Raw genomic sequence first — 27,730 nt, forward strand, 5'->3', positions numbered from 1 at the left:
TGGACAGTAACTAAGTATATTTACTCAAGTAGCTACTGTACTTAAGTACAAATCTGATGTACTTTGGGTATTTCATTTACTTAGAGGGAAATACTGTACATTCTACTCAAGCTACATTTATTTGATAGCTATAGATACTTTCAGATAGTTTGTTTTAAATGTTGTAAGTTTCATATTTACAAGTTGCTGTGTGTTGTTATAGATTAGACTAGTACACCAGTGACAGGTGTTAAAATTAAACATTTAAATGCTGCTTACATGTAGCCGACGTTGATCAATTAATACTCAATACATATTCATGTATATGATGATCACAACACTTGAAATTGGGTCACTCTGCATCATGAGTACTTTGAACTTTTAATTTTAAGTAGGCCTACATTTTGCTGACAATACCCAGATACTTTTACTCAAGTCAGATTTGGTATGCAGCACTTTTACTTGTGACTCAGTTTTTGTTCTTTGTTGTGATATTTCTGGGTACTTTGTCCACAACTGGACAAACATATCGAACAGACATGCAAGCATCGCACGTCTCATTCTCATCCTCATTCTCCGCTGTCTTTCTGGGATCTGCCTCCTCAGCTGGGCAGCCTCCTCCTCAGCCTGCAGGTACAGCAGTCCTGCTGCAATAACTGCGCCAAGACGCCTTCTCCGATCCGTTATTGATTTTTGATTTCCATCTCGCCAGTGCTTATGATCACAATAACTACCAACTCTCCACAAACTTTCCCCCCGCACTTGACTTTTGATTATAATCAGAAGCCAGCTGTGGGGAAAAAGTTTTAAAAGACATTTTATGAAAATATTTTGGCTATTTATATGTTTTTGTATGTCAGTTATATATGTTGAAACGTTAAAAACATATACATATTAATTTCTTACAGTGTCTATGAAAAGACGCAGGGCTGGGCTGTGTTTATATTGTTTTCTTCTAAATGCATGTATACAACACAGTACAACAGCAAAGGCGAGCGGAGGTGGTGACATCATCAAGTTCGCTGCTGTTCCAAAAGCAGAAATGACTGTACTCCCGTCCTCCCGTTCTTGGGAAGTCCAGACTCTCGCGTGGACTTGCCAAGTCCGAACTTGCCAAGTCCACAAGTCCGAACTGCTGAACTTAAGTATTGAGAAACGGCTTAGCTGGCTATCCAGCCATGTCATTGTCCCCAAATAAACATTATCACAAGCTAATGATACACCATGATACTGTTGGCTGCAGCCTGAAGTAGCCAGTAAATACAAAACTTATACTTAAACTTGAGGCATCCCATTGGCAATTGCAAGAGGGGAACATATCTTCATCTTGTACTTATTGCACTCTGCCTGATAAATAATGTACAAACCAACCCACTACTACTGCGAGGGTTTCTACCGACAAAAGCACAACTGTGCTATGGGCTCACCGGTGTCTCCTATAGTGGCCAATCTTTACATGGAAGGTGTGGAGAAGAGAGCGCTGACCACCTTTACAGGAACTGTTCCTAACCACTGGTTCAGGTATGGTGACGACACCTGGGTCAAAATCAAAACTAAGGAAGTGGAAACCTTTACAGAACACATTAACGCAGTGGACCCCAGCATTAAATTCACATGGGAGGATGTCAGAGGAGACAGTCCACCCTTCTTACACTGTGCAGTGCACATTGAAGAGAACAGGAACCTAAACATAGAGGTGTACAGAAAATCTACACACACATGGATCAATACCTGCTGTTTGACTCTCACCACCCACTGGAGCACAAGTTGGGAGTTATCGGGACACTGAATCATCGGGCTGAAAATGTGCCCACTAGGACAGAGGGGAAAGTGAAGGAACAGAAACACATCAGGGAAGCACTTCAAACCTGTGGCTATCCCAACTGGGCCTTTGCAAAAACCTCTGAAAGACCCAGAGCAGACAGAGAGGAAGAGACACAAAAACGTAACAACATTGTCATTCCTTATGTCGCAGGAGTGTCTGAGAAACTCAAGAGAATTTTCAACAAACACCACATCCCTGTGCACTTTAAACCCAGTAACACACTGAGACAGAAACTTGTCCACCCCAAGGACAAAACACTCAGACATAAGCAGAGTAATGTAGTGTATGCAGTTCAGTGCAGCCAGGAATGCACAGATTTATACATTGGGGAGACAAAACAACCACTCCACAAGCGCGTGGCACAACACAGGAGAGCCAGCTCCTCGGGTCAAGACTCGGCTGTCCACTTACATCTTCAGGAGATGGGACACTCCTTTGAGGACAGCAATGTGCACATCTTGGCCAGGGAGGAAAGATGGTTTGAAAGAGGAGTAAAAGAAGCCATCTACGTCAAGCTGGAACGACCATCGTTAAACAGAGGGGGTGGCTTACGACACTACTTATCCCCCACCTACAATGCAGTCTTGGGATCCCTCCCCAGACGACTTCACACCCATTCACCCCTGGTCCCACCTGATCCTAACAACTCACATGGTGGCCAGGGGGGTCACCCACTCACATTGTGACCTTAACGACTCTGAAACTAAGAGCTCACGTGACCCCTACGACTATGCAAGGGTTCCCACCCACACAGGGTTTGTAGCCTGCAACTTCGTACCAGTCATTTAGAACTGAAGAAGCTTCTTGGATGAGAGGCGAAACGTTGTCAAGAAACGCAAGCAAGTCCAGTTGCCTACGATATTAGCACTTACGATTACCAAGACCTGGATGACTGAGAATCTTCACAGACAAGTCTGTCTGATAAACCAATTTGATGTAATCTGTTTATCAATATTTTGTGATCTACTGTATCAAAGGCCTTAGACAGGTCAATAAATAAAGCAGCACAGTGCAGACTACAATCCAACGAATGTACCAAATCACTGACAACTTGTAAAGTAGCAGTAGTAGTGTTATGCTTTTTCTGAATCCAGATTGATAAACAGATAAACTATAATTTACATATAAAAACCCTTTTATCTGCCCGGACACACACTAAAGATTCTAATATTGTGGCCGGGACTGAGAGTTTAGAGATGAGTTTATAGTTGTTTCACTGGGTTGGGTCATCAGTTTTTAAAAAGGGCAAAACAAAAGCAGGTTTAAAGATAAAAGTGATTTTGTTTGAATAAAATCAGCTGCTAGTTTTAAAAAGTTATGCTCAAGATTATGAAGGCCTGCTGACTTATTAATGTCAAGTACTTTTAGCGCCTTACAAACCTTAGTGCAGGTAAACATTGTGGGTGTTTCTCAAAGTCAAGGAAGGATCCTCAAACGGCCGAATTTGAAGGATGCTACGTCATAGACCCCCACCGAAGGACTGTTCCAATGTCAAGGATCCTTCCGAGTTTCACGAAGGACTGAGTCCCTATTTCAGAGAAATTAGAAGGATGCATGTGTGGATCCTCAGCGGACATAAAATCCCCACAATGGATATAGATAGATAAATGTCATTCATTTGGATTAATGTCTCCACAAGTTTTATCATTGTCACGAACCGGGCCGCACGGCCATGACAAAGAGGGAGACACATACACAAGGAAAGCCAATTAAAGGATTTTATTTACTAAAGAATAAACATAAGAAAAAGAACCTAACTAAACATGGCGTTTGCAATAAGTAAAGTCAGTGGTGTAGGTGAGGGCATGAGTGAAACAATGTATGCGTGTGATGTTGTAGGGTGTAGAAACTAAGATAAAACCAAACCCAAAAACAAATGCTGCCTCAGGAAGGAGAAGAGAAAGAGCAGTGAGCAGCCAGAGCTTTGAGCTCAGATGCTGCCACTTCCCTGATTACCCGCAGCCATGCCCACTGCTACCTGCAAGGGAGAACACAACAAGGCAGGCAGGACAGAGAGCGTCGTCACATCATACAAGCTTGAAAGAAAATATTGACAGAAATAATACCTGACGTGCTGACGTATTGCAGTAAGCGAGTTGTGTCATTTCCAAGGTTTCTGTGACAGCGTCTCTGTACTGCTCTAGTGAATTCTACTAGCCTGCTTTCTGCTTTCTCACTTCAGTTGCTTTAACATCTATTTCAAGTCTTAACCCACACTAGTTCTGTTTAAGCACTTATAGCTCTCCTCCTTTTTATGACTTCCCTGCTAATCTCTTAGCTGTTGTTTGCACGTTACTAGCCTTGTTAGCTACATTAGCTTTACAGTTAGCGATGGCTTCTCCTTCTGCTCTTTCTTGCTCGGTGTGCCACATGTTTAGCTATGCCTCTGCCTCCTTTAGCGACAGTGGTAATTGTAACAAGTGTAGCTTATTTGCTGCGTTGGAGGCGAGGCTTAGTGAATTAGAAACGCGGCTCCGCACCATGGAAAACCATTCAGTAGCTGCAGTAGTTAGCCAGTCCCCTGTAGCCGGTGCGGAGCCACATAGCATAGCCTCTGCTAGCAGTCCTCCGGTAACACCCGTACAGCTGGGAGGTTAGGTAACCGTTCGCGAGAAGCGTAGCTCCAAGCCGAAGCCCACGGCTCACCACCAGCCTGTTCACGTTTCCAACCGCTTTTCCCCACTCAGCGACACACCTGCTGAGGATAAAACTCTGGTTATTGGCAGCTCTATTCTGAGGAACGTGAAGTTAGCAACACCAGCGGCCATAGTCAAATGTATCCCTGGGACCAGAGTGGGTGACATTAAATCAAATTTAAAACTACTGGCTAAAGCTAAATGTAGATTCAGTAAGATTGTTATTCACGTCGGCGGCAATGACACCCGGTTATGCCAATCGGAGGTCACTAAAATTAATATTGCCTCGGTGTGTGACTACGCAAAAACGATGTCGGACTCCGTAGTTTTCTCTGGACCCCTCCCAAATCTGACCACTGATGTCATGTTTAAACGCATGTCATCATTTAATCGCTGACTGTCTGGTGGCGTCCAGCAAACAATGTGGGTTTCGTTAATAATTGGCAAACTTTCTGGGGAAAACCTGGTCTTATTAGGAGAGACGGCATTCATCCTACTTTGGATGGAGCTGCTCTCATTTCTAGGAACCTGGCAAATTTTATTAGTAATTCAAATCCCTGACAACCCAGAGTTGAGATCAGGACTCAGAGTCGCAGTCCTATACACCTCTCCTGAGCTTCTAGTTCAGTTACCGAGCCATAGTTTTCATAGTTTTATACAAACGGTGTGTGTCCCCCGACTACCTAAATTATTTAAATCCAAAATTAAACAAAGAGGAGTTGTGCATAACAACCTCATAAAAATTAAAACCTCTTCTGTGACAGAAAGACAAAACAGGAGAATTAAATGCGGACTGTTAAATATCAGGTCTCTATCGTCTAAAGCAGTGTTAGTAAACGAATTAATATCAGATAATCATATTGATTTACTCAGTCTCACCGACACCTGGCTGTGTCAAGATGAATATGTTAGTCTAAATGAATCCACTCCTCCCAGTCATAATAATACCCACATTCCTCGAGGCAGCGGCCAAGGAGGGGGAGTTGCAGCCCTAAACCTAAACTAGATTATAATTCATTTGAAAGCCTCGTTCTTAGTCTTTTACATCCAACCTGGAAAACCTTGCAGACACTTTTATTCGTCATAGTGTACCGTGCTCCTGGCCCGTATTCTGAATTTGTATCTGAATTCTCAGAGTTTTTATCCGGTTTAGTTCTTAAATCAGATAAAGTTATTAATGTAGGCGATTTTAACATTCATGTCGACGTTGATAATGACTCCCTGGCTACCGCGTTTATCTCATTATTAGACTCCATTGGCTTCAGTCAGGGTGTACATGAACCCACTCACTGTTTTAACCATACCCTCGATCTAGTTCTGACGTATGGAATTGAAATTGTCTTTCCACAGAATCCCTCGCTATCGGATCATTATTTGATTGCTTTTGATTTCTTTTTACTCGATTACACGCCACTCAGCAACAGTTACTATACTAGATGTTTATCAGATAGTGCTGTCGCAAAATTTAAGGAAATGATTACTCCATCATTAAATTCAATACCATGTCCTTCAGTAACAGAGGTTTCCCATACCAACTTTAACCTCTCCCGAATTGATCATCTTGTCGATAGCGCAGTAGGCTCGCTGCAAACAACACTCGACTCTGTAGCTCCTCTTAAAAAGAAGTTAACAAAGCAAAGAAAGTTTGCTCCTTCATATAACTCTCAAACCCGTAAGTTAAAACAAATATCGCGAAAATTTGAAAGGAATTGGCAGTTAACCAAACTGGAAGAATCTCATTTAATCTGGGCAGACAATCTCAAAACGTATAAGAGGGGCCTCCGCAATGCCAGAGCAAACTATTACTCAGCACTAATAGAAGATAACAAGAACAACCCCAGGTTTCTTTTCAGCACTGTAGCCAGGCTGACTGAGAGTCAGAGCCCTATTGAGCCTTGTATTCTTTTAGCCCTTAGCAGTAATGATTTTATGAGCTTTTTTAATGACAAAATTCTAACTATTAGAGGCAAAATTCATGACCTCCTGTCCTCAGATAGTACCTATCTAACCTCAAACACAGCTGTAAGACCTAATATATATTAAGATTGCTTCTCCCCAATTTTTCTTCAACGTGTCTCTTAGACCCCATCCCAACTAGGCTACTTAAGGAGGTCTTACCTTCAGTTAACACTCATATATTAGATATGATCAATATATCCTTATTAACAGGCTATGTACCACAGTCTTTTAAGGTAGCTGTAATTAAACCTCTCCTAAAAAAGCCCACCCTGGATCCAGAGGTGTAAGCCAACTATAGACCAATATCTAATCTTCCCTTTCTTTCAAAGATCCTTGAGAAAGTAGTCGCAGACCAGCTGTGTGATTTTCTCCGTGATAACAATTTATTTGAGGAATTCCAGTCAAGATTTAAAGTGCATCATAGCACTGAGCACTAGTTAAAATTACAAATGACCTTCTGGTTGCTTCAGACAAAGGACTCGTCTCTGTACATGTTTTATTAGATCTTAGTGCGGCGTTTGACACAATTGACCATCAAATTCTGCTACAGAGACTGGAACACTTAATTGGCCTAAAAGGTTCTGCACTAAGCTGGTTTAAATCTTATTTATCTGATCATTTTCAGTTTGTTCACGTTCATAATGAATCATCCTTACGTACTAAAGTTTGTTTTGGAGTTCCGCAAGGTTCTGTGCTCGGACCAATCCTATTTACTCTATATATGCTTCACTTTAGGTAACATTATTAGAAATCACTCTGTAAATTTCCATTGTTATGCGGATGATACACAGTTGTATTTATCTATGAAGCCAGAAGAAAGTAATCAATTAACTAAACTTCATAATTGCCTTAAAGACATAAAAACCTGGATGAGCACCAATTTCCTGATGTTAAATTCAGACAAAACTGAAGTTATTGTTCTTGGCCCCAAACAACTCAGAGACTCTTTATCTGATGACATAGTTTCTCTAGATGGCATTGCTCTGGCCTCTAGCACTACCGTAAGAAACCTCAGAGTAACATTTGATCAAGATTTGTCTTTTAATTCTCATTTAAAACAAACCTCACGGACTGCATTTTTTCATCTGCATAATATTGCGAAAATTAGGCCTATCCTGACCTGAAAAGATGCAGAAAAATTGGTCCATGCTTTTGTTACCTCAAGGCTGGATTACTGTAACTCTCTATTATCAGGTAGCTCTTAGCCTGGTTCCAGACAATAGACCCCGCCCACTCAACTGAGTAGGCTTGCATCTCTGGTCTGGCATACTTCAATGAATTTGCGATTTATCTCGTCCAAATGCTGGACGGACCAATGAACGCCGGGGGTCTAGCGATTAGCCAATCAGCGGCACGCTGATGTCAAGCTGTACGTCGGTGGGTAACTGGTGAGGATAGCAACAATGGTGACCGCTACAGATCCTACAGACCACATTAACGATGCTATTGAGGTATTTCGCCACTACTCATGTTAATGGACGACCAAATTAAGGAAGCTGCTAAACTGGATTTAACGGCGATGCAGCTGGGTATGCACGACGACAGAGACATTTTAAACGGGCAATGCTCGCTTGTTTTCGGCACCCCCGAGGCATGGATACTAATGACGTCACATTCTGGGTGAGTCGTTGATCTCTACTGATTGGTTAGGGAAAAAATCAAATTCCCTCCCCCTTGTAAATCGCCTTCAATAGAAGCCATGTCAGACTGAAGGTTCTGGGAGCTTCAGTCTGACACTCAGGCTAGGTAGCTCTAGTAAGTCCTTAAAAACTTTCCAGCTAATTCAGAATGCAGCAGCACGTGTACTAACAGGAACTAAGAAACGAGATCATATTTCTCCTGTTTTAGCTTCTCTGCACTGGCTCCCTGTAAAATCCAGAATTGAATTTAAAATCCTACTGTTAACTTATAAAGCTCTAAATGGTCAAGCTCCGTCATATCTTAGAGAGCTCATAGTGCCATATAATCCCACCAGAACTCTGCGCTCTGAGAACGCAGGGTTACTCGTGATCCCTAAAGTCTCCAAAAGTAGATCAGGAGCCAGAGCCTTCAGCTATCAGGCTCCTGTCCTGTGGAATTATCTTCCTGTTACAGTCCGGGAGGCAGACACTGTCTCCACATTTAAGACTAGACTTAAGACTTTCCTCTTTGATGAAGCTTATAGTTAGGGCTGGCTCAGGCTTGCCTTGTACCAGCCCCTAGTTAGGCTGACTTAGGCCTAGTCTGCCGGAGGACCCCCTATAATACACCCGGCACCTTCTCACCTTCTCTCCCTCTCTCTCTCTCTCTCTCTCTCTCTCTCTCTCTCTCTCTCTCGCATCTTGCTGTCTCGGCCATTCTGGATGTCACTAACTCGGCTTCTTCTCCGGAGCCTTTGTGCTCCACTGTCTCTCAGGTTAACTCATATTGCAGTGGTGCCTGGATAGTGTGACGTGTGTGTGGTTGTGCTGCTGCCGTGGTCCTGCCAGATGCCTCCTGCTGCTGCTGTCATCATTAGTCATACTTCTACTGTTATTATACACATATGATTATTGTCACATATGTATACTGTCAGATATTAATATATACGTTCAACATATTGTATCACAGTAGCCAGAACTATAATTATAATATTATTACTTTCAATAATGTTGTTGTAAGCTACTGTCATTACCGTCTGTCCTGCATCTCTCTCTCTCTCTCTCTGTCTCTCTCTCTCTTTTTCTGTCTCATTGTGTCATACGGATTACTGTTAATTTATTATGCTGATCTGTTCTGTACGACATCTATTGCACGTCTGTCTGTCCTGGAAGAGGGATCCCTCTTCAGTTGCTCTTCCTGAGGTTTCTACCAGTTTTTTCCCCGTTAAAGGGGTTTTTTTGGAGAGTTTTTCCTTATCCCCTGTGAGGGTCCAAAGGACAGAGGGATGTCGTATGCTGTAAAGCCCTGTGAGGCAAAGTGTGATTTGTGACATTGGGCTTTATAAAAAAAATTGATTGAATTGATTGATTGAAACCTCATAATTTACACTTTCCAATGCATCCACTGCCAAATAATGAGATTTTTTTAAATAACGTGATTTAGATAAAACATAAAAGTTTTTAAATGAATCATTTACAGAGATGGAGCGCTAAATGGCCTCCTCCCCTCCTCCCCCACTATTCACATGATAACGACACTATAGGCTAATTGCTTTCATTCTGTCAGTTTCAATAGGTGTATTTTTCGGGGGAATCATGGTGAGAACGGCCACAGTAAAGACATTAGAATATCCTGCAGGTCAAAGCATCACTCATTTGTTTTGAGGTGAACTTATTTCAGTGGATTACCCGGTGGTATAATGTGAAATCGGCGCGGTCAGTTGTTTCCGAGCAGTTCGTCTCATCAGATAAGATCTGCCATTCATATTATTGTAGCACAGTGTGTGGTGACACATACATAAAATATGGATCACTTTGAAATGACTTGACTCTGTGTGTGGGTCTGTGTTCATACTGTTAATGATAATTTAGAACTTTTGTCAGCTGCTGTCTTTACTTCATTACTCCACTTAGGCCTACTCTTAAATATGATCCAGAAATATAAACAAGGCAGAAGAGGCAATGAAGTGTTCATTAAAACAATTAAGCATTGTTGTTTTGTCACTAATAATTTTTGAATCTTTTATAATACTATGCGAAGCTCAGACCTGGCCCCATCTCCTACAACTGTCTTCCAAAACATCTTTGGTTATTTAATTTTTTCACTGTGTGGTTGTTTTTCAAAATAAGCAGCCTTTGTTTTTGTTTTTTTTTATTGTGCCTGTACATTACGTAACTGCCTAAAAATCAGCTAGTCTGAATTCAGATGAGACTGAAAGTGACTGAGGCTGCAGCATAGCCGTACAGAACCTGAGCTGCTGAGAGCAAACAGCGACTGGTGGTGCCTTCACTCAAATTGCCCTCTGATCCTGACAGAAACTCAAACAGCGAGTTTGAATGAAGTTCTTGAATATATCGGCAGTCGCCGATTGTATAGCTAAGTGTGGCTGGTGAGAAAATCCCTGGAGACCTTCTTCAGGATCGCAAAGACAAACTGAAAAAACAACAACCAAGGCTGGCAGGCTGAGAGGGCAGATTATCATTGACTGAGTAGTTTTGTCATCTAACATTATGTTTTGGCTGACAAAGTAATGGCTTTTGGCTGTGGTGGTGATACACAGTCTCCATGTCACAGTCCCTGTCTCTCATTCCCCTCCTGTCACTCTGCTACAGTGATTTTCCACTCTCCTTCCCTCTGCTCCACTCTACCTGCCAGCCACGCCCATCTTATCAGCCCAACTCTGCTCATCTGCCTACACAGCTGCAGCTCATCATAATCAGCCCTGCATATAAGCCTCTCCAGCACTCACTCGTTGCCAGATTGTTCTTCAGCGTCATGCGAGACTTTCCAGCATTCATCTCCTGGCTGATCTCCCGGTGCCGACTCTGCCCGTTCCCGACCTGCTCTCCTCGTCTGCCTCCCGGTAAACTCACCTGCCTTCTGTCCCTGACCTCGTGCTCTGCCTCAGCGTTTCTGGTATCTGGCTGCTCGGCTGGTAACGACTCCTCCGCCTGGCCTCGTCTATCCTCCTGCCTGCTCCCCATCGGTGCCTCTGCCTTCGCGGACTGCTCATCTGGCTACGACCCCCCCCCCCCGCCTGCCTCCGACCACTCCTCTGCTCTCTCCCCGTCGACACCTCCGCACGTGCAGCCGGCTCTTCGGGCCACGGAGCTTCCTCCTCGTCGTCATCGGCTGAAGTAAGCTACTTCTCTTCCCCTCACACCAAAAGAGAACTGAACTGTTTGGAGCCGGGGGCTAAGGAGCTTCCCCTCGGTTCCACGGCCGACTCCGGCCGCGTCTCTTTCCCTCGTCTGAGCCCCAGAGACTGTGGGCTTTCAGCCCGAAGAACGAACTTTATTCTATGTTTATTCTATCTGCTCCGTACCTTGTTTGCTGTGGCGAAAATAAAGGTCATTACCAACTGTTCCTGAGCGCCTGTGTACTGCATTTGGGTCCATACCACACCCGTTTCACTCCAGGCACTTTACAGTAAGGCATGTTTGTTGCTATAGTGTTAGTAAATGTGTCATTTTTCCGGTGTTGACACCAGTGATATTAAATTTGTGTTTTTTCTGGTGTTCTAGTTAAACAGTGGATTTTATTTTTTTAAGACACCTTTACTTTGTCTAAACTTGATACCCACCTCCACATGCTGGGCAGGTTTGGGGAGTATTTTGGGGTTAAGTGTCTGGAGCTTGGGCAATTCATCCTGGTGCATGTAGGCATTGAAATGTCTGAGAAGGAAAACTCAGCTTCTGTCAATGTGACATTCACTGAGAAATGTATTGCTTCAAGTGACTGAATTTACCATCAACTAATTGGAAAGCCACTTCAAATGTGGAGAATGTTTTCTTTAAATCTTGCTTCATAATGCAAGGTTTTGCTCAAGGATTTTGTGTAGCATACAATACCAATAACAATCAACACTATCATTTGCAAAAATGGAAGCATAAGAGTATTAATCAGGACAATTTGTTAAAAATAAAATTAAAGAAGAGGTTGATTTAGGTAAGGTTTCATTGGTGCGTCAACTACCTTGAAAAATTTAAAGAATTACAGTAAGATTTTTAACTCAGACAGCAGCTGTAACCAGTTCATATCAAAAATCCCCAGTACAATAATCACATTGAAAGACAGGCCAGATATAAGCTTCATTACAAAAGGAGGTGAGTCATTAGTGGCAGAGGGTAGTCTATAGAACCAACTATACCCAAGTGAAAGGTCTAAAGCTAGAAATTGCCTGCTCACTTGAGACCAACACTTTCACCTGGAGCATGCTCTTAATCTTACTATATAATGATAAATTGTGTCTGTGGGTGTGTCTGTTCCATGTTTTTCTCCTCACAGACTTGGTCAATCCATGTGAAATTTGGCACAGTGGTAGAGGGTAATGGGAGGATGCTAATGAAGCAATATTACATCAATTGGCCAAAGGGGGGCGCTATAGCAACTGACTGAAATTGCAAACTTTGAATGGGCATATCTCATGCCCCGTATGTAGTAGAGACATGAAACTTTGCACAGAGATGCCTCTCCTCATCAGGAACAAATTTTCCCCAAGAACCCATAACTTCCGTTCATATAGATTTTCCACCATTTTAAATTTTTTGAAAAACACTTAAAATCGATCTCTTCCTAGGAAGTTTGACCGATCTGCATGAAACTTGGTGAACATAATCTAGGGACCAATATCTAAAGTTCCCTCTTGGCAAAAGTTGGAAAACTTACTAAAACTGAGCTTCTATAAGGCAATGAATATTGCGGAGGGCGTGGCTCATCACATAAAGGTGTATAACATCTCAAGGGTTTCACCAATCACCATGCAACTTTGTTAGCATATGACCACACATAATCTGAGGGGATCCCTCCATTATTGACCCAATCAAACAAAATGGGGGCGCTAGAGAGCTAATTTCTTATCTAGGCCTAACCGCCATATCGATTTTTACTAAACTTGGTAGATATGTAGAACAGGACGCTTCAAAGTGACGGGAGAAGTTTAACTCTAATTGGCAACTGGGTGGTGCTATAGCAACAGAAAGAATTATGTTGTCAACTGTCTCAGGAGCATCTTTGCACAGCCTGCACCTGAGGTCCTGTCTGGTGTGGTAGACCCCTGCTTTTATTGATCTTGTACTAAGCGCCTGTCCATGATTAGTGCTTCTGTGCTGTCGGTCAGGCTAGCCTTTTCCAGTCACTGGAAGGATTTCTTGATGTTGGCCACTTCTTCAATCTGTTGATGGCACATGCCGTGCAAGGACTTGTTCTTCCATGATGGTTCATCCTCATCTTCGGCATTCTCCGATTTCTGCAGCTTGAGGTATTCACTCAGCAGCTCATCTTTGGGGGGCATCTTCCTGATGTATTCCTGGATCTTGGTTGTTAAGTCCTGGACAGTTGCTCTGATGCTGATCAGTCCTCCGCCTCCCTCGTTTCGCTTATTGTACAGTCTCAGGGTGTTGGACTTGGGATGAAACCCTCCATGCATTGTGAGAGGCTTCCTTTTTTTGATATCAGTGGCCTCTATCTCCTCCTTTGGCCAGCTTATTATACCAGCTGGGTATCTAATGACTGGCAGGGCATTGATGGCTTGGACCTTGTTCTTTCCCGCGGAACCTCAAGGTATTTGTAGCTGTCCTGAACATCTGCAATGCTGCCCTCTGGTAGTTCAACCCCCTCAGTTCTGATCATCTTCCCTCTCTTTGACACCATCCAACCGCACTTATCTAGTCCGAATGACATTCCAATGTCATTGCTGTAGATCCTGGTGATGTGGATCAGTGAGTCGATGTCTTGCTCATTCCTGGCATACAGCTTGATGTCATCCATGTAGAGACGGTGACTGATGGTTGCTCCAGTTCGGAATTGGTATCTGTAGCCACTGAGGGTGTTCAGGCCTATGCAGTAACAGTAGCAGGGACAGTGCATCACCTTGGTATATGCCACACTTGATGGTAACTTGTGCACCTGGCTTTGAGTTGGACTCCAGAGTTGTTTTCCACAGTCCCATTGATGAAGGCTCTTAGTATTCTGTTGATTTTGTACATTTCCAAGCATTCCATTATCCATGTTTGTTGGACTGAGTCATAGGCTTTCTTGTAGTTGATCCAGTCAGTGCACAGGAATGGTCCTTGTGGCTTACAGTGTGGCTTACAGTATTGATATTGTAGCCAAGCATCTCCAGGATCACCGTTGCTGTGGTGTATATCAGCTGATTGGTCTCAGTTATGGTCCTACTTGGGATAATAAGTAGTACTGCACTCACATCATCTAGCAGACTTTCAGAGGGTACTTTGTCACTTAGCCTCGGTAATTGGCTTTGGGGTGCTGGGTTTCCAGCTTGTCCATGATTTTCAACCTCAGGTCATTCACCCGTGCTGTAAAATAATCTGTATTGCAAGGGCTTGTTGGGGCTTGGTACCCACTCCCACTCCCACTCCTCCTCCTCCTCCTCAAATTCTAGTTGCGATAGCAGTTACTGTTTGTGGATATTGGAGCACTGAGCTGGGAGTTGTTTCTTTGTCAGCCTAGATGTTTGGTTTCGAAGCATCTGTATATTTCACATCCTCTGCATGTAACCCTGTCATGTGGAATAAAAGCAGGAGACTAGCTGAACTCTAACTCAACCTCCTGACCTAGTGTGCAGTTGCAGTTTGTGGACCAGTGAACCTAATAAAAGAGCTCAGATATCAGGAATGTCCATAGTACAAAGTTTACAAAACACCAGGTGCTCATCTCTACCTAAGGCTTTGTTGTCTTCCTCAGGTCAGTTATCTGGAGAAGAAGGTGACAGAGTTGGAAAGCGACAGTCTGGCCAACGGTGACCTCAAGTCTAAACTCAAACAGGAGAACACACAACTTGTACACAGGTGGGAAAACACAAGCCCTGGATCCGTTATTTATTCATTAAAATGAGTCAGGTTTACTTTCACAAAAAGAACATGTGATTTTCATGTTTTCACATGCTGAGTATTATATTTCATGCATTAAATGTCTAAAAACCACATTATGCCTAAGCCATGCAGAAAACATGCTTGGGCGGCATGGGAGTGTATCTCATAGATACAGTGTATTACATGTGATATTACTCAAGAATGTGATAAATTCACATGCTTATTTTGAAAGACTGGGGGTAGAGTACTAGGTCTGATGATTTGCTCTGTAGGTCTATGTAATCTCATCTGGAAATCATACAGGTTGTAATGGGTGGAGTTTGGACCCAATAGCAACACCAGGAACCCGCGGAACAGTTTATTCTAAGCTTTAATGCACCACTTTAATAAATACAGGGAATGCAGACTGGGGAAGAAACAGAGAGAATCAATGTTCAGTTTAGAAGACGGAAGGTAGAGTGGATTACCGGGGATCAGATGAAGCAGGTGAGTCGCGGGCAGGGTCGATACCAAGGAAGCAGTCTGGAAACATGCTGGAAAGTCTTGCATGAGGAGAAGAACAATCTGGCAAGGAGTGTCTGTGAAGCAGGCGTCTTATAGTGACAGGGGGTATTAATCCACAGGTGAGCGGCGTAAGCCTGATGAGGTGAGGACTGGCAGGGGCGGGAAATGAGTGGACAGGCGATAGGCTGGCAGGTAGGTGTGGTGACGAGGCGGGGTGAATGGAAAATTACTGAATGAGCTGAGGAGATGGCATGTATGGAGGATGAAAGCTGCCCAGTGTGACAGCTTATGATGGCAGCTTTATTGCTGCTGTGTTAAACACTGCATGTTTCCATTAGGGATGCACTTATCTGACTTTTTCAGACCTGATAGCTGGGCTTTTAATGTCAGCCAATAACGTGTACTGATCAGATGCTAGTGTTAATAAGCTGTATGCCTCACTGCGTGGAAGTGACTGGAAGTATTCTTTTATGTGTAAAGCAACATCAGACTTGACTGGAACATTGCTTTCCCAAGCCCCTGATCACACAGAAAGCATTTTGCAGGTTGCAAAACATGAGGCACACCACATTGCCTTTTTTAAATTTTTTTTTAAAATTGATTGCCACTACTAAAAACACGCTTGCTGCACCTTTTTATTGTTGCTAGGCAACCACCACATCACCTCCTTACCCTAACCTTCCTGTGTAATCAATGTACCATTTATTTTGGCTAAAACTACTTAATTATTGTCACAGTAAATAGTAGCTAGTTCCTGAAATGGACAGGCAGAGGGTACTTGCTGTAGCTCTGGTTGAGGGTGAGAGGCTATCAGCAATTAGTTTGTTGGGCACAGGGAAATGGAGATATGTGTGGGTACATGAGACCCTAAAAAAGAGGGGGGATCACGGGGAGTACCACCAGTCGGTCCAGGAGCTTAGCCTCCATGATGGCTGTTTCCAGGCACATTTTTGGATGACTCAGGGGCAGTTTGACAATCTGCTGTCAGCCATGGGCCTAGTATAGTTTACCAAATGTGACCTTGTTGTCATGACCACCACAGAAGGCCCGCCTCTCAAATCATCTGATTGGACAATGGGAAAAAGATGAAATGGGGCACTTTCCTGCTCTGAGTTGAAATTTTTTCAACTAAAGGAGTTTGCAGCGCTTCAACAAAATGCCAGGTGCCTAGAGTGCAGAAATGCGAGGCATATAGTAATGCAAAAACAGAAAGCAAAAAGCTTCATTCTCATTAAAAACCACTATAAAAAGCCGCCTCCAGCTGTTGAAATGCTTTTTGTGTGACCGGGGCCTAACTCTGTAAGAGCAAAATGTTACAAATAGATAGGTGATAGGTGACATGCTTCCAGTCAGCTGGCATTTGTTGTTCACTCCCTCAGCTATGTAGTCTACTGCATGACATAGTGCGTGCACATGTAACCAGACATCATTAGAACAGAATTGGTTGGATCGGCCCCAGTATAAATATCAGCCCAATATCAGTATTGGATTGGTACATCGTTCCCATTTCATGTAATGTTGTTTTTTCCTTACATTGTTCGTATTTGCTTCACAGGGTGCATGAGCTGGAGGAGCAGGTGAAGGATGCAGAGGCAAGGGCTGATCAGAGTTTGGAGGAGGAGACCAAGAGGCACCGGGAGGCTTATAGCAAGATGGACAGGGACAGAAACACCGAGATAGACCTGCTCTGCAACAGGTAAACTCATAAATAATATTCCACCATCATCCAGACCATAAGAGATGATGGGACTCACGTTGATTCTAACTCTAGGTCAAAAACAAATGCACCAATACCTCATGTAAATAAGGTTGCACAAAACCGTCCAAACTGCACAGGGACCAGCACAGAATAAAGAGGCAAACAATACTTGGTTTTGTCTCTAGAAGTCCTGGAAAATAGTGCTGGTCCCAAACTTTAAAAACAGTGTTCCTACTCTTCCTGTGGTGGGTAGATGTGGAAATTCACGCAACCTTTTTTCCCCAAAACTTTAGAAATGTTAGCTAAATGGTTTGCTGAGTTGATGGTTTGAAAAAAGATCAGCTTTCCTGGTAATGTTTCATCTATGTTAGCTTACTTTTAATGCATCTTGGTGCTTGGCTCTGGTTTATCTGTTGCATTCCATATTGCATGGTGCCGCCAGATCGACCATATTGTGTGTGTGTGTGTGTGTGTGTGTGTGTGTGTGTGTGTGCGCGTGCGCATACACAGGGTACAGCTGTTGGAAGAAGAGAATGGAGAGATGAAGTTAAATGTGTGCAGACTTAAGTCACAGACTGAGAAACTGGACCAGGTAAGTGTGATTCCATTTATTACAACTGGGGTCTTTTTTTTATGTAATTTAGGCCTCCTCATTATACTACTCTGAATAGTAATAACATCATTGTACTTACCAAGTTATTTTGGTGAGATCTGGGAATGCAGCAACTATACTAAAAACCCACACAGACAATTTAGACAAAGTGGAGTAGGTTGAAGATGTTTTCCTGATTCTATAGAAAAAGACGAAAAAGCTATAAATTTGAGCATATTACCATCTGGGGGGGCTTTAATTTTGAAAATCCAGCCAAGACCAGAGCCAAAGTGATTGAGGTCCACCAGCAGTGGTTCCAAATCTACCTCTTTCATACCCCCTGCGATTCCCCAGTAGCCAGGTCAGCCTAGGACATACAGCATGGGCATAGAAGACGCGGGGTAGGCTTGGGACATGTCCCCTGCATTTGCTGTATCTGTGCCCTCTGTCCCCCCACTTTTTACGGCCATTACAACCCTTTGATTTGTTTTTAACATGTGGTAGCGTGTTTTTCCGAGCCGTATTTAAACGCACCATGAGTAGGCGGCGCCAGGCGGCCTACACATGCTGTCAGGTCGTGATCTGAATCAATCACTCAGATGAGACGTGTGCTGCTGGGTAGTGCTGCTGTGTGTTAACTATGTTCAGCTAACCAGCCAGCAAGAAGCAAAAACCCTTGCACAGTTTCTTCCAAACAAACCGTGTAAGTTGAGTAATGCTGTTGCATGTAGATAATGTTAGCTAAATGATGACTAATTAATAGATGCCAATACATCAAATTAAGCTAGTTAACAAGAATACTAATGTTATTGTTACCTATGTTAAATCGCTTGCTAGCTAGTTTCATGCTAGGAATAAACCCACTCCCTAGTTTCTGTGCAGAACTTGTGCTCACTATTTTTGCACATATTTTTTTAATCTTTCCTGCCACAATAGAAAGAGCAGGGTCAGGAAGGAGACAGTGGACCAGAGGCCAGCAAGGTTGATCATGCAGGGTCTTCACAGGTGAGGAGGCCCAGGGACTACGGATGGAAAGCAGCTAGTAAGCTAAATCCGGTACAAAGCATCTCTTCTCATTTTGAGACTAATGTTATTTTGTACATTGTCCCTGATACAAATAAACTTATTAAACTATAACTGGCTGAGAAAAAATATCTATAACATAAAAGTGACTTTGCAATTAATTTCCACATGCTGTGTCACCACTACTATTCTTAATTCTATTAATAAATTTTGCTTTGCACATTTATTATCTATATTATTGCAATAGATAGAAGAGGGACAGGGAGAAACCAGGCAGGTATCAGGACAGGGACCTGACAGCAGCACAAATTATCAGCCCAAGGCTTCACAGGTAAGGAGAAATTATAACTGGCTAAGGAAAAGTCTATAGGATAAGAGTGACTCTAAGATTAATTTTCACAGCTATTTCAGAACTACTCTTATTTATACTCTAAAATGTTTTTTGTCTGTATTGCAATAGGTAGCACAGGGAGAAGGACATGCGTCAGGACAGACACCAGGCTTATGTTATGTCTATGTCTATCTTAAATTACGTGGCTTATTACCCTGTTACCTTGTCACTTCCATTCCATTTTGTGTGCTAATAACTTGCAAACAGGAATGGTGTTTTACTGAACTTTTCGTATTCAGTGTTGTCATTTGGCACTTCATTATCTGGCTACTTACCCTGTAGATGCTCGAGGGTCATTCTGTGTCAACTCAACCAGAGTTTGGCAGCTAAAACTTTAGATTTTGATAGTATATAATTTTAAAGAACTAAAGTTGGTCCCCTGGTGCTGTACTGTGGCTGTTTGTGGTTATGTGGTTCTTTAGCCCCTAAGGAGAGGTGCAATTGAATGCGAGAGGATGATAAATCACTCAATAGACCTCTGAACAATTTGTCCCCCTACTTCTGAAATGATGGCTACACCCCTGACATACAGTCAACTTTGTCACAATGATAAATCCTGTCCAAACCAAGTTCCTTATACAGTTTACAAAAAGTAAAGCATAAGGACAAGTCAAAAGCTGTGAGTACATGTCTCCTAATAGAGGCTACCAGAAAGCAAAAGAGTTATGAAAGAAAAAATTGGAAATAGGTTCAAGATCTCTTATGCCTTCTTGGAAAGGACTCTATACTTGTCCCAAATTAAATCTGAGGATTCAAGGTCACTGCTTGCCTGATATCAGACATAACTGCCAATTTGTTACATTGTGTCCACTCCTAATCAATCAGCAGAGACCAAGTATCCACCTGGTTCATTGCGACACCTGCAACGCCTTGCCACAGTTACACGGTTTGACGAAAACTCAAGCCTGTAATAACTTTTCTTGTACAAGGTGTTTCACTGGAAAAGACAAAGGTTTGAAGTCGTTTGGACAAAAGCTCTAGTACAACTTAGTTAATTCACGAGCCCTGGAAATGGACAAAAATGCACAAAAGTAGCACAAGTAAACTCAAAATAGCGGACTTCCTGTTGGGTTTGGAGCATGGCTTTAAGAGGCTTTTTTGTACGTGTGTTACAGGTGCCTACCAAGTTTCATACATGCAGATGAAACCAGCTTCGGGGGCTGCTTCATTGAAATTTTCTAGGGGGCGCTGTTGAGCCACCTTGGCACATCAAAGCACAAAAATCACATCAGACAACTGAATTTGTAGATTTTTTTCAGAGCAGGACTGTCATCAATCCTGTAAAGTTTGGGGAAGATTGGACCATGTATGCTGGAGTTATAAACTACTTCCTGTTTTGTGGCGAGACCCCTAAGTTTGACGCCATCCCACGGTCACACGGATTGATGAAAACTCAAGCTTCGAAGAACTTTTCTTATCAAGGTCATGTGGTAGGACAAACCAAGGTTTGAAGTCGATCGGATGAAATCTCTTGGAGGAGTTCGTTAGTTTAGGACCCCTGGAAATGGCCAAAATGCACAAAAATTGCACAGTAAATTCAAAATGACCGACTTCCTGTTTGGTTTAGAGCATGGGCCCGGGAGGTTTTTTTGCTACATCCTGCGATCTTACGTGTGCCTACCAAGTTTCATACATGTGGTTGAAAGTAGCTTTGGGGGCTGTTTTTTTTTTTTTGTAGGGGGCGCTACTGAGCCATTTTTGGCACCTGAGCATGAGACCCCTAAAATATCAAATTTTTCACCACTTCTGATATATCTGCAAAGTGTCATGAATTTTCAAGTATGTTAAGCTCCCCAAAAATGCAATTCAAAAGAAGAAGAACATTTTCAATAGCCTTTGCGGCGACCTGCAGCCGGTGCTCCGGCCCTAAAAATTCCTTGCATTTCAATAGGGTCCTCGCACTGCTAGGTGCCCGGGCCATAATAATAATAATGTTAAACGGAGCAGTTTCAATAGGGCCTTCACCCGCCTGCGTTCGGTGCTTGGGCCCTAATAATTCCTTGCACCACAGGTGCTCGGGTCCTAATAGTAATTCCTTCAGTTTCAATTGGGTCCTTGCACCGGTCAGTGCTCGGGCCCTAATAATAATAAAAAAAGACAAAACAATAGGGTTTCAGCCCTTAGGACTTGAACCCCTATTTACTGTCCATGCAGGCAAGTATTTGTTCAGCTAGGAAAGCTACCATGGGTTTTGCCCTGTAGGGTGACATTGTCGATTTGTTGTGCAGCTGACAGTTACGTGGTTGCTGCCACAGGATGGCAGATTACACTCCATTTAAACAACTTTCCCAGCCCTCGCTGTTACATGCTAATTTCAGCACACTGAAATCATAGCTGCCAACTCTCACGCATTCGCTGCGAGAGTCACGCAGTTGGTTGATTTCACACGGTCTCACGCCACACCTCCAATTTCTCACTTGGAAGAAAAAAAAAAAAAAAAAAGTGCTGATAGTCATTCCACTCCTGTACAGTAGGTGGCGCCACCTTACATAACTAGACTACTACTACCTACAATGACCAATGATGCCCTCCTGCTAGTAAGAAGAGGAAGAAGAAATATTTCAAGTCTTGCATTTCTCACCTCCAGGTATGTTGGCACGTTTTTAACAGCTTTTAATCGTTACATTTCGGGGCATCAGTAGCGTAGTGGATAGTGCTGGCGCTCCATATACAGAGGTGATGCCTCGCTGCCGTGGTCATTGGTTCAACTCCGGCTTGCAACCATTTATTGCATCTCATTCCCTCACTCTGTCCTATCCATTAAAGGAGAAAAAGCCCAAAAATAATCTTAAAAAAAACAACAACTTTACGTTTAGTTTCTTATATGTGTTGTGAGAGCATGTAAAGGCATTTGGAGAGCTTTGTAAATGTCAAAAATGCTAAATTAGCAGCAAAGAGTTTGTTAGCAGCTCAATTGAAATAGTAGCCTAATGCTGCAGCAGCCATCCTTTCAAGCATCCTTTCAACCTATCTACTGCAGAGCAAGCAGTAGATAGGTGAAAAATTTTGCTGTCATAAATTTTGGGCGCTAACTGAACTCATTGATGGACATATTTAGCAGAACTGAGCCATTGTTACCTCTGCCAAGGAGGTTATGTTTTCGCCGGCGTTGGTCTGTTTGTCTGTCTGCAAAATAACTCAAAAAGTTCTGAACGGATTTTGATGAAATTTTCAGGAAAGGTTGATAATGGCACAAGGAACAGATGATACAATTTTGGTGATCGGTTGAAGCAAAGTGGATAAAATAATAAAATGGTGGGAAATCCGAGCTGCTTGGCGGAGGTCTGCGCTCTCTGAGTGCTCTAGTTTGTTTATGTGATTGAAATTATGTGATTGGAATTGCACTTATGAGTTCATTTGGTAGTCACCCCACTAAAATGATGTAAAACAAGGCAAATTAGAAACATGATTCATAAATATCGACACAGCATTTATTTTTTAATATAAATTTATGTCCGTGTAATAGGCCACATTATGTTAAATTAAGGTTTTGTGGTTACCTGTTGTATTTGGTAGAGAAAAGAAAAATGAAGTATTAAAGGGCCAGTGTGTAATATTTGGCATGGTTTATTGTCGAATCTGAATCTGAATATTCTACTCATTAATATGTTTATATAAGTGTATAATCGCTATAAAATAAAATTTGTTTGGTTTTCGTAGCCTTATAATTATGCTTTTATATATGTACAGTACAAGCCAAAAGTTTGGACACACCTTCTCATTCAATGCGTTTTCTTTATTTTCATGACTATTTACATTGTAGATTCTCACTGAAGGCATCAAAACTATGAATGAACACATGTGGAGTTATGTACTTAACAAAAAAAGGTGAAATAACTGAAAACATGTTTTATATTCTAGTTTCTTCAAAATAGCCACCCTTTGCTCTGATTACTGCTTTGCACACTCTTGGCATTCTCTCGATGAGCTTCAAGAGGTAGTCACCTGAAATGGTTTTCCAACAGTCTTGAAAGAGTTCCCAGAGGTGTTTAGCACTTGTTGGCCCCTTTGCCTTCACTCTGCGGTCCAGCTCACCCCAAACCATCTCGATTGGGTTCAGGTCCGGTGACTGTGGAGGCCAGGTCATCTGCCGCAGCACTCCATCACTCTCCTTCTTGGTCAAATAGCCCTTACACAGCCTGGAGGTGTGTTTGGGGTCATTGTCCTGTTGAAAAATAAATGATCGTCCAACTAAACGCAAACTGGATGGGATGGCATGTCGCTGCAGGATGCTGTGGTAGCCATGCTGGTTCAGTGTGCCTTCAATTTTGAATAAATCCCCAACAGTGTCACCAGCAAAACACCCCCACACCATCACACCTCCTCCTCCATGCTTCACAGTGGGAACCAGGCATGTGGAATCCATCCGTTCACCTTTTCTGCGTCTCACAAAGACACGGCGGTTGGAACCAAAGATCTCAAATTTGGACTCATCAGACCAAAGCACAGATTTCCACTGGTCTAATGTCCATTCCTTGTGTTTCTTGGCCCAAACAAATCTCTTCTGCTTGTTGCCTCTCCTTAGCAGTGGTTTCCTAGCAGCTATTTGACCATGAAGGCCTGATTGGCGCAGTCTCCTCTTAACAGTTGTTCTAGAGATGGGTCTGCTGCTAGAACTCTGTGTGGCATTCATCTGGTCTCTGATCTGAGCTGCTGTTAACTTGCCATTTCTGAGGCTGGTGACTCAGATGAACTTATCCTCAGAAGCAGAAGTGACTCTTGGTCTTCCTTTCCTGGGTCGGTCCTCATGTGTGCCAGTTTCGTTGTAGCGCTTGATGGTTTTTGCGACTCCACTTGGAGACACATTTAAAGTTTTTGCAATTTTCCGGACTGACTGGCCTTCATTTCTTAAAGTAATGATGGCCACTCGTTTTTCTTTAGTTAGCTGATTGGTTCTTGCCATAATATGAATTTTAACAGTTGTCCAATAGGGCTGTCGGCTGTGTATTAACCTGACTTCTGCACAACACAACTGATGGTCCCAACCCCACTGATAAAGCAAGAAATTCCACTAATTAACCCTGATAAGGCACACCTGTGAAGTGGAAACCATTTCAGGTGACTACCTCTTGAAGCTCATGGAGAGAATGCCAAGAGTGTGCAAAGCAGTAATCAGAGCAAAGGGTGGCTATTTTGAAGAAACTAGAATATAAAACATGTTTTCAGTTATTTCACCTTTTTTTGTTAAGTACATAACTCCACATGTGTTCATTCATAGTTTTGATGCCTTCAGTGAGAATCTACAATGTAAATAGTCATGAAAATAAAGAAAACGCATTGAATGAGAAGGTGTGTCCAAACTTTTGGCCTGTACTGTATATAGCAAGGGCCTTGCTTTAGAGAGGTTGCCATCTTGCGCCGCCATGTATGTACGGCAGCCCGAGTGGACAATCCAGCCAGCCAGAGAACGCGTTTCATGTGTATAAATAATCCAACGAAGACAGCGGAAGGAAGGAAGAAGGAGGAGGAAACAGCAGAGAGTGTTAGTAGTTCGTCGATAGAGAGTAGTGAAAAGTTTTTTAGTTATAAAGTTTGCGAATGGACCACACTTACCACGCAACAAGAGTGAATGAACCCGAACCGTCATCTGTGAGGAAAAGAAGACACAACTTCACTCCTTGTGATGCACCCTCTGCGGCGCTTTTCCTCCTGATGATATATCTCCCCAACGATGGTAGCACCGATTCCCATTCTGTGCAGCAAAATGGGAGCGAAGGATTCAGCCTCTCTTCTCACCCGCTCAGCATCCAACACATGGAGTTCCTCATCTTTATGCTCCGGCTCAAACAGGTATGGCTCTAGATCTGTGTCCGCTACAAGAAACTTCAAAATCGCGTTCAAAGTCGTCCATTCCAGCTACTATAGTCCGGAGATATTGCTAGGCTAAATAAACAGCTGAGTTTTGTTTACAGGCTACGCTGTCAGTCAGTGTGCGGGCTGGAGATTGGTGGAGCAGAGAGGGGAGGGCTGCCCCGCTGGGTACTGTAAGCGAGTATGTGTGTATGAAGTGTGTGTGTTACGCTAGAAGAGTCAGAGTTTGGGACGGAGTCTTTTACGTGCTACCCCCTGGAGTGTTACCGGAGTTTTTGGAGTGCTCAAATAAACGGGCCTTTTTCCCGAACGCTACTCTGGTCTCCTGCTTGTGAGTAATTCATTACAATATCGTAACATGGTTTAGATTTCTAAATAAATATTCACCTCGTCGCTAGATAGACCTACTCCTGAAAAACTCTGGCTTTTTGTCCCTACAAGGCCACCGTCATTTACCCGACGGGAGGGGTGAGCGAGTGAGCCCTGCAATCTAGAATTTGACCACTGATGTCACTGTTTTCAATGGTTTTCAACCCATTTTACACACTGGCCCTTTAAAACACAATTGTCTGTGATATTAATAGGTAATAATTAATAGGTATTAATATGTAGGCCTAAACAACAAAATTGCGGTCGGCCCCGCTGAATCTCACTCCAAGGCCTTTTGAAAAGTTGGCAACCCTGCTGAAATGAAGCAGGCCCACTGATCTGTAGTCACACCAACATACCTCTTTTGCTGGGGTTTTGAGAGTGAAGCGTGGCAAAGTAAAAGAACTTACCATGTTAGATGATATTAAAAAGACATGTCTACTTGAACAGCTTAAAGAGCAGCATCTACCTTATCAAAAGCATCTGCTATTGTTGTTATTACTCCTCATTGGTTCCAGCACACTGCTCGACAACGCTTAACAACAGCTTGACAACAGTGTTAGTCCCACCCAGTTGCCTGCGATATAGCAGTTACAATTACCATGACCTGGATGACTGAGAATCTTCACCGACAATCACACTGATTGGTTAATCTTAAGTCCCCCACAGCGCTCACTGGTTGTTTTTTTATTTTAATCGATAAACCGCTGTTTCATGTCACAGTCCCAGACCAGAATCAGTCAACTCGAACAAAGTGGAGTTAGCAGATTCAAAGGTCTGGACCCAGGCAAGTACACTGTAGGATTATGCCATGTTCCTTAGGAGCTGCTGCAGTGCTGTGGATGAAATAGAATACTTTGAGGAACTGGCCCAGTATGCAACATGAGAAGCCTTGCACTCAAGTTACCATACAGGCCCTGGGAGAAGTGGCACAGCAAAGCCTATAGATTGCAAGAAGAGCACCATTGTAGGGTCAGAATTTTAAACCTTGTCTTTTTTATTGAAAAACAAGCCCGCATAGCAGCTGACCCACTCTTTGGTGACCTTCAAGACCAGTCAGCTAGTAAAGGAAAGGCTAGATCCCCTGTCAAGTCACAGGTCTCAAAGTCAAGTGTTGCTATTGCCCAAAAAGTGAAGGAGCCTGAAACCTCTTGTCCTTTTTGTAGCTAAGGACACACACTGGAGTTGTGTAAGCAACTTTTACAGCAAACTCAGAAACAAGCTAAGCTTCATTTATAAAGCCCCCCCACTGGGGTGGTGGTGTGTCTTCCTTAAGCTCAGGTCCTATACCAGAGGCCTGGGAGTTTGAGGGTTCTGCGCAGTATCTTAGCTGTTCATAGGACTGCACTCTTCTGGACAGAGACCTCAGATGTTGTACCTAGAATCTGCCGAAGCCACTCTCCCAGTTTGGGGGTCACAGCCCCCAGTGCTCCGATTACTACTGGCACCACTATTGCCTTTACTCCCCGCCCTTTTTTTGTAGCTCCTCTGTCAGCCTTAGCCTAACAGGGGGTCCTTGACAAGGCTGGATTTTTTTTTTTAAAAAAAAGAAAAGCCCCTCTGTAGTAACAGGAGTTTACTGGGTGGGCATGGACAACGCCCAATGATGCGTGCCATCCTCCTCTCAATGGGACATGCCATTGGTGCTCAAGGCCTTGGTAAAGGTTTTGAGCCTCTGGAGCGCTCTTCCTCTTTTTAGGATCTGTGCTTGCTGGAAAGACAATAGAACTGTTAAGATGAGTTGGGTGAATGTCAGCTGTGTTGCACATAAGTTCTGTCTGGGCATGATACACTTACATGTTTCCATGCTCCCTAATGACTTGGGAAATGCTGGGGGTGTGCAGTGTGTCTGTTGCTTGTCTTTTGACAAATGCAAGTTTAGGCAATGATTTCACCAAGTTTGGTTGCATACCTAGGTTGGCTGGGGCTCCTTGCCTCTCTGCTTTAGGGGCCTAGATTATAAAGAGGTAGGCGGGCTATTGCATCTTACCTTTAGCTGACCAGGATCAGTGTAGCTGCATCGATGTTATGTCCCGACAGGACATTCACTCATCAGGCTCCAACCACTCTACCCATGGAGTCCAGTAGCAGGCGGAGCCTGTGTGAGATGAAACAAAGGGTACAATAAAGTCCTAGTTCTATTAACACACGCAGAGCCCTCCACCTTGGGGCCCTGTTGCTCCTACACTGCTCGATGAGGAGGGTATAGGGTAGCTGATGAAGTCATATGGCACTGTGGGCTCTGCACATATTCAGGTAGACATATCCTGACTGGCCAGCTATGCTGATGCACATTTTAGTGGGTGAATGTGTGCTCATGATTGAAGCAGAGTCTCTATTATCCATAGGGTCAAGTAGAGGGCTCCTCCTGTGCTAACAGGACTAGGGTTACAACACCATAACCTTTTGTCTGAAAGTCATGGTTAGGCATAACTTGTTATGACACAGGGACGTACTACTAGAGATACACATTAAAATACAAAATCTGT

The 27,730-nt window shown here is 43.1% G+C and overlaps 1 protein-coding gene across 2 annotated transcripts in view; it reads left to right on the forward strand.

Moving 5' to 3' along the window:
- Nucleotides 1–27,730, forward strand: part of rab11fip4a (RAB11 family interacting protein 4 (class II) a) — a 126,152-nt gene that overhangs the window by 68,492 nt on the left and 29,930 nt on the right. The window contains exons 9-12 of one of the 2 annotated variants that reach the window (XM_078161652.1): nucleotides 14,725–14,828; nucleotides 16,912–17,052; nucleotides 17,566–17,647; nucleotides 18,584–18,703. In XM_078161652.1, coding sequence (XP_078017778.1) covers nucleotides 14,725–14,828; nucleotides 16,912–17,052; nucleotides 17,566–17,647; nucleotides 18,584–18,703 — 447 coding nt within the window. The remainder of the gene's footprint in view (nucleotides 1–14,724; nucleotides 14,829–16,911; nucleotides 17,053–17,565; nucleotides 17,648–18,583; nucleotides 18,704–27,730) is intronic. The other variant, XM_033644535.2, reaches the window with a different exon arrangement.

Source organism: Epinephelus lanceolatus, chromosome 18 (assembly GCF_041903045.1).
Source record: "Epinephelus lanceolatus isolate andai-2023 chromosome 18, ASM4190304v1, whole genome shotgun sequence".
Classification (NCBI taxonomy): Eukaryota; Metazoa; Chordata; class Actinopteri; order Perciformes; family Serranidae; genus Epinephelus; species Epinephelus lanceolatus.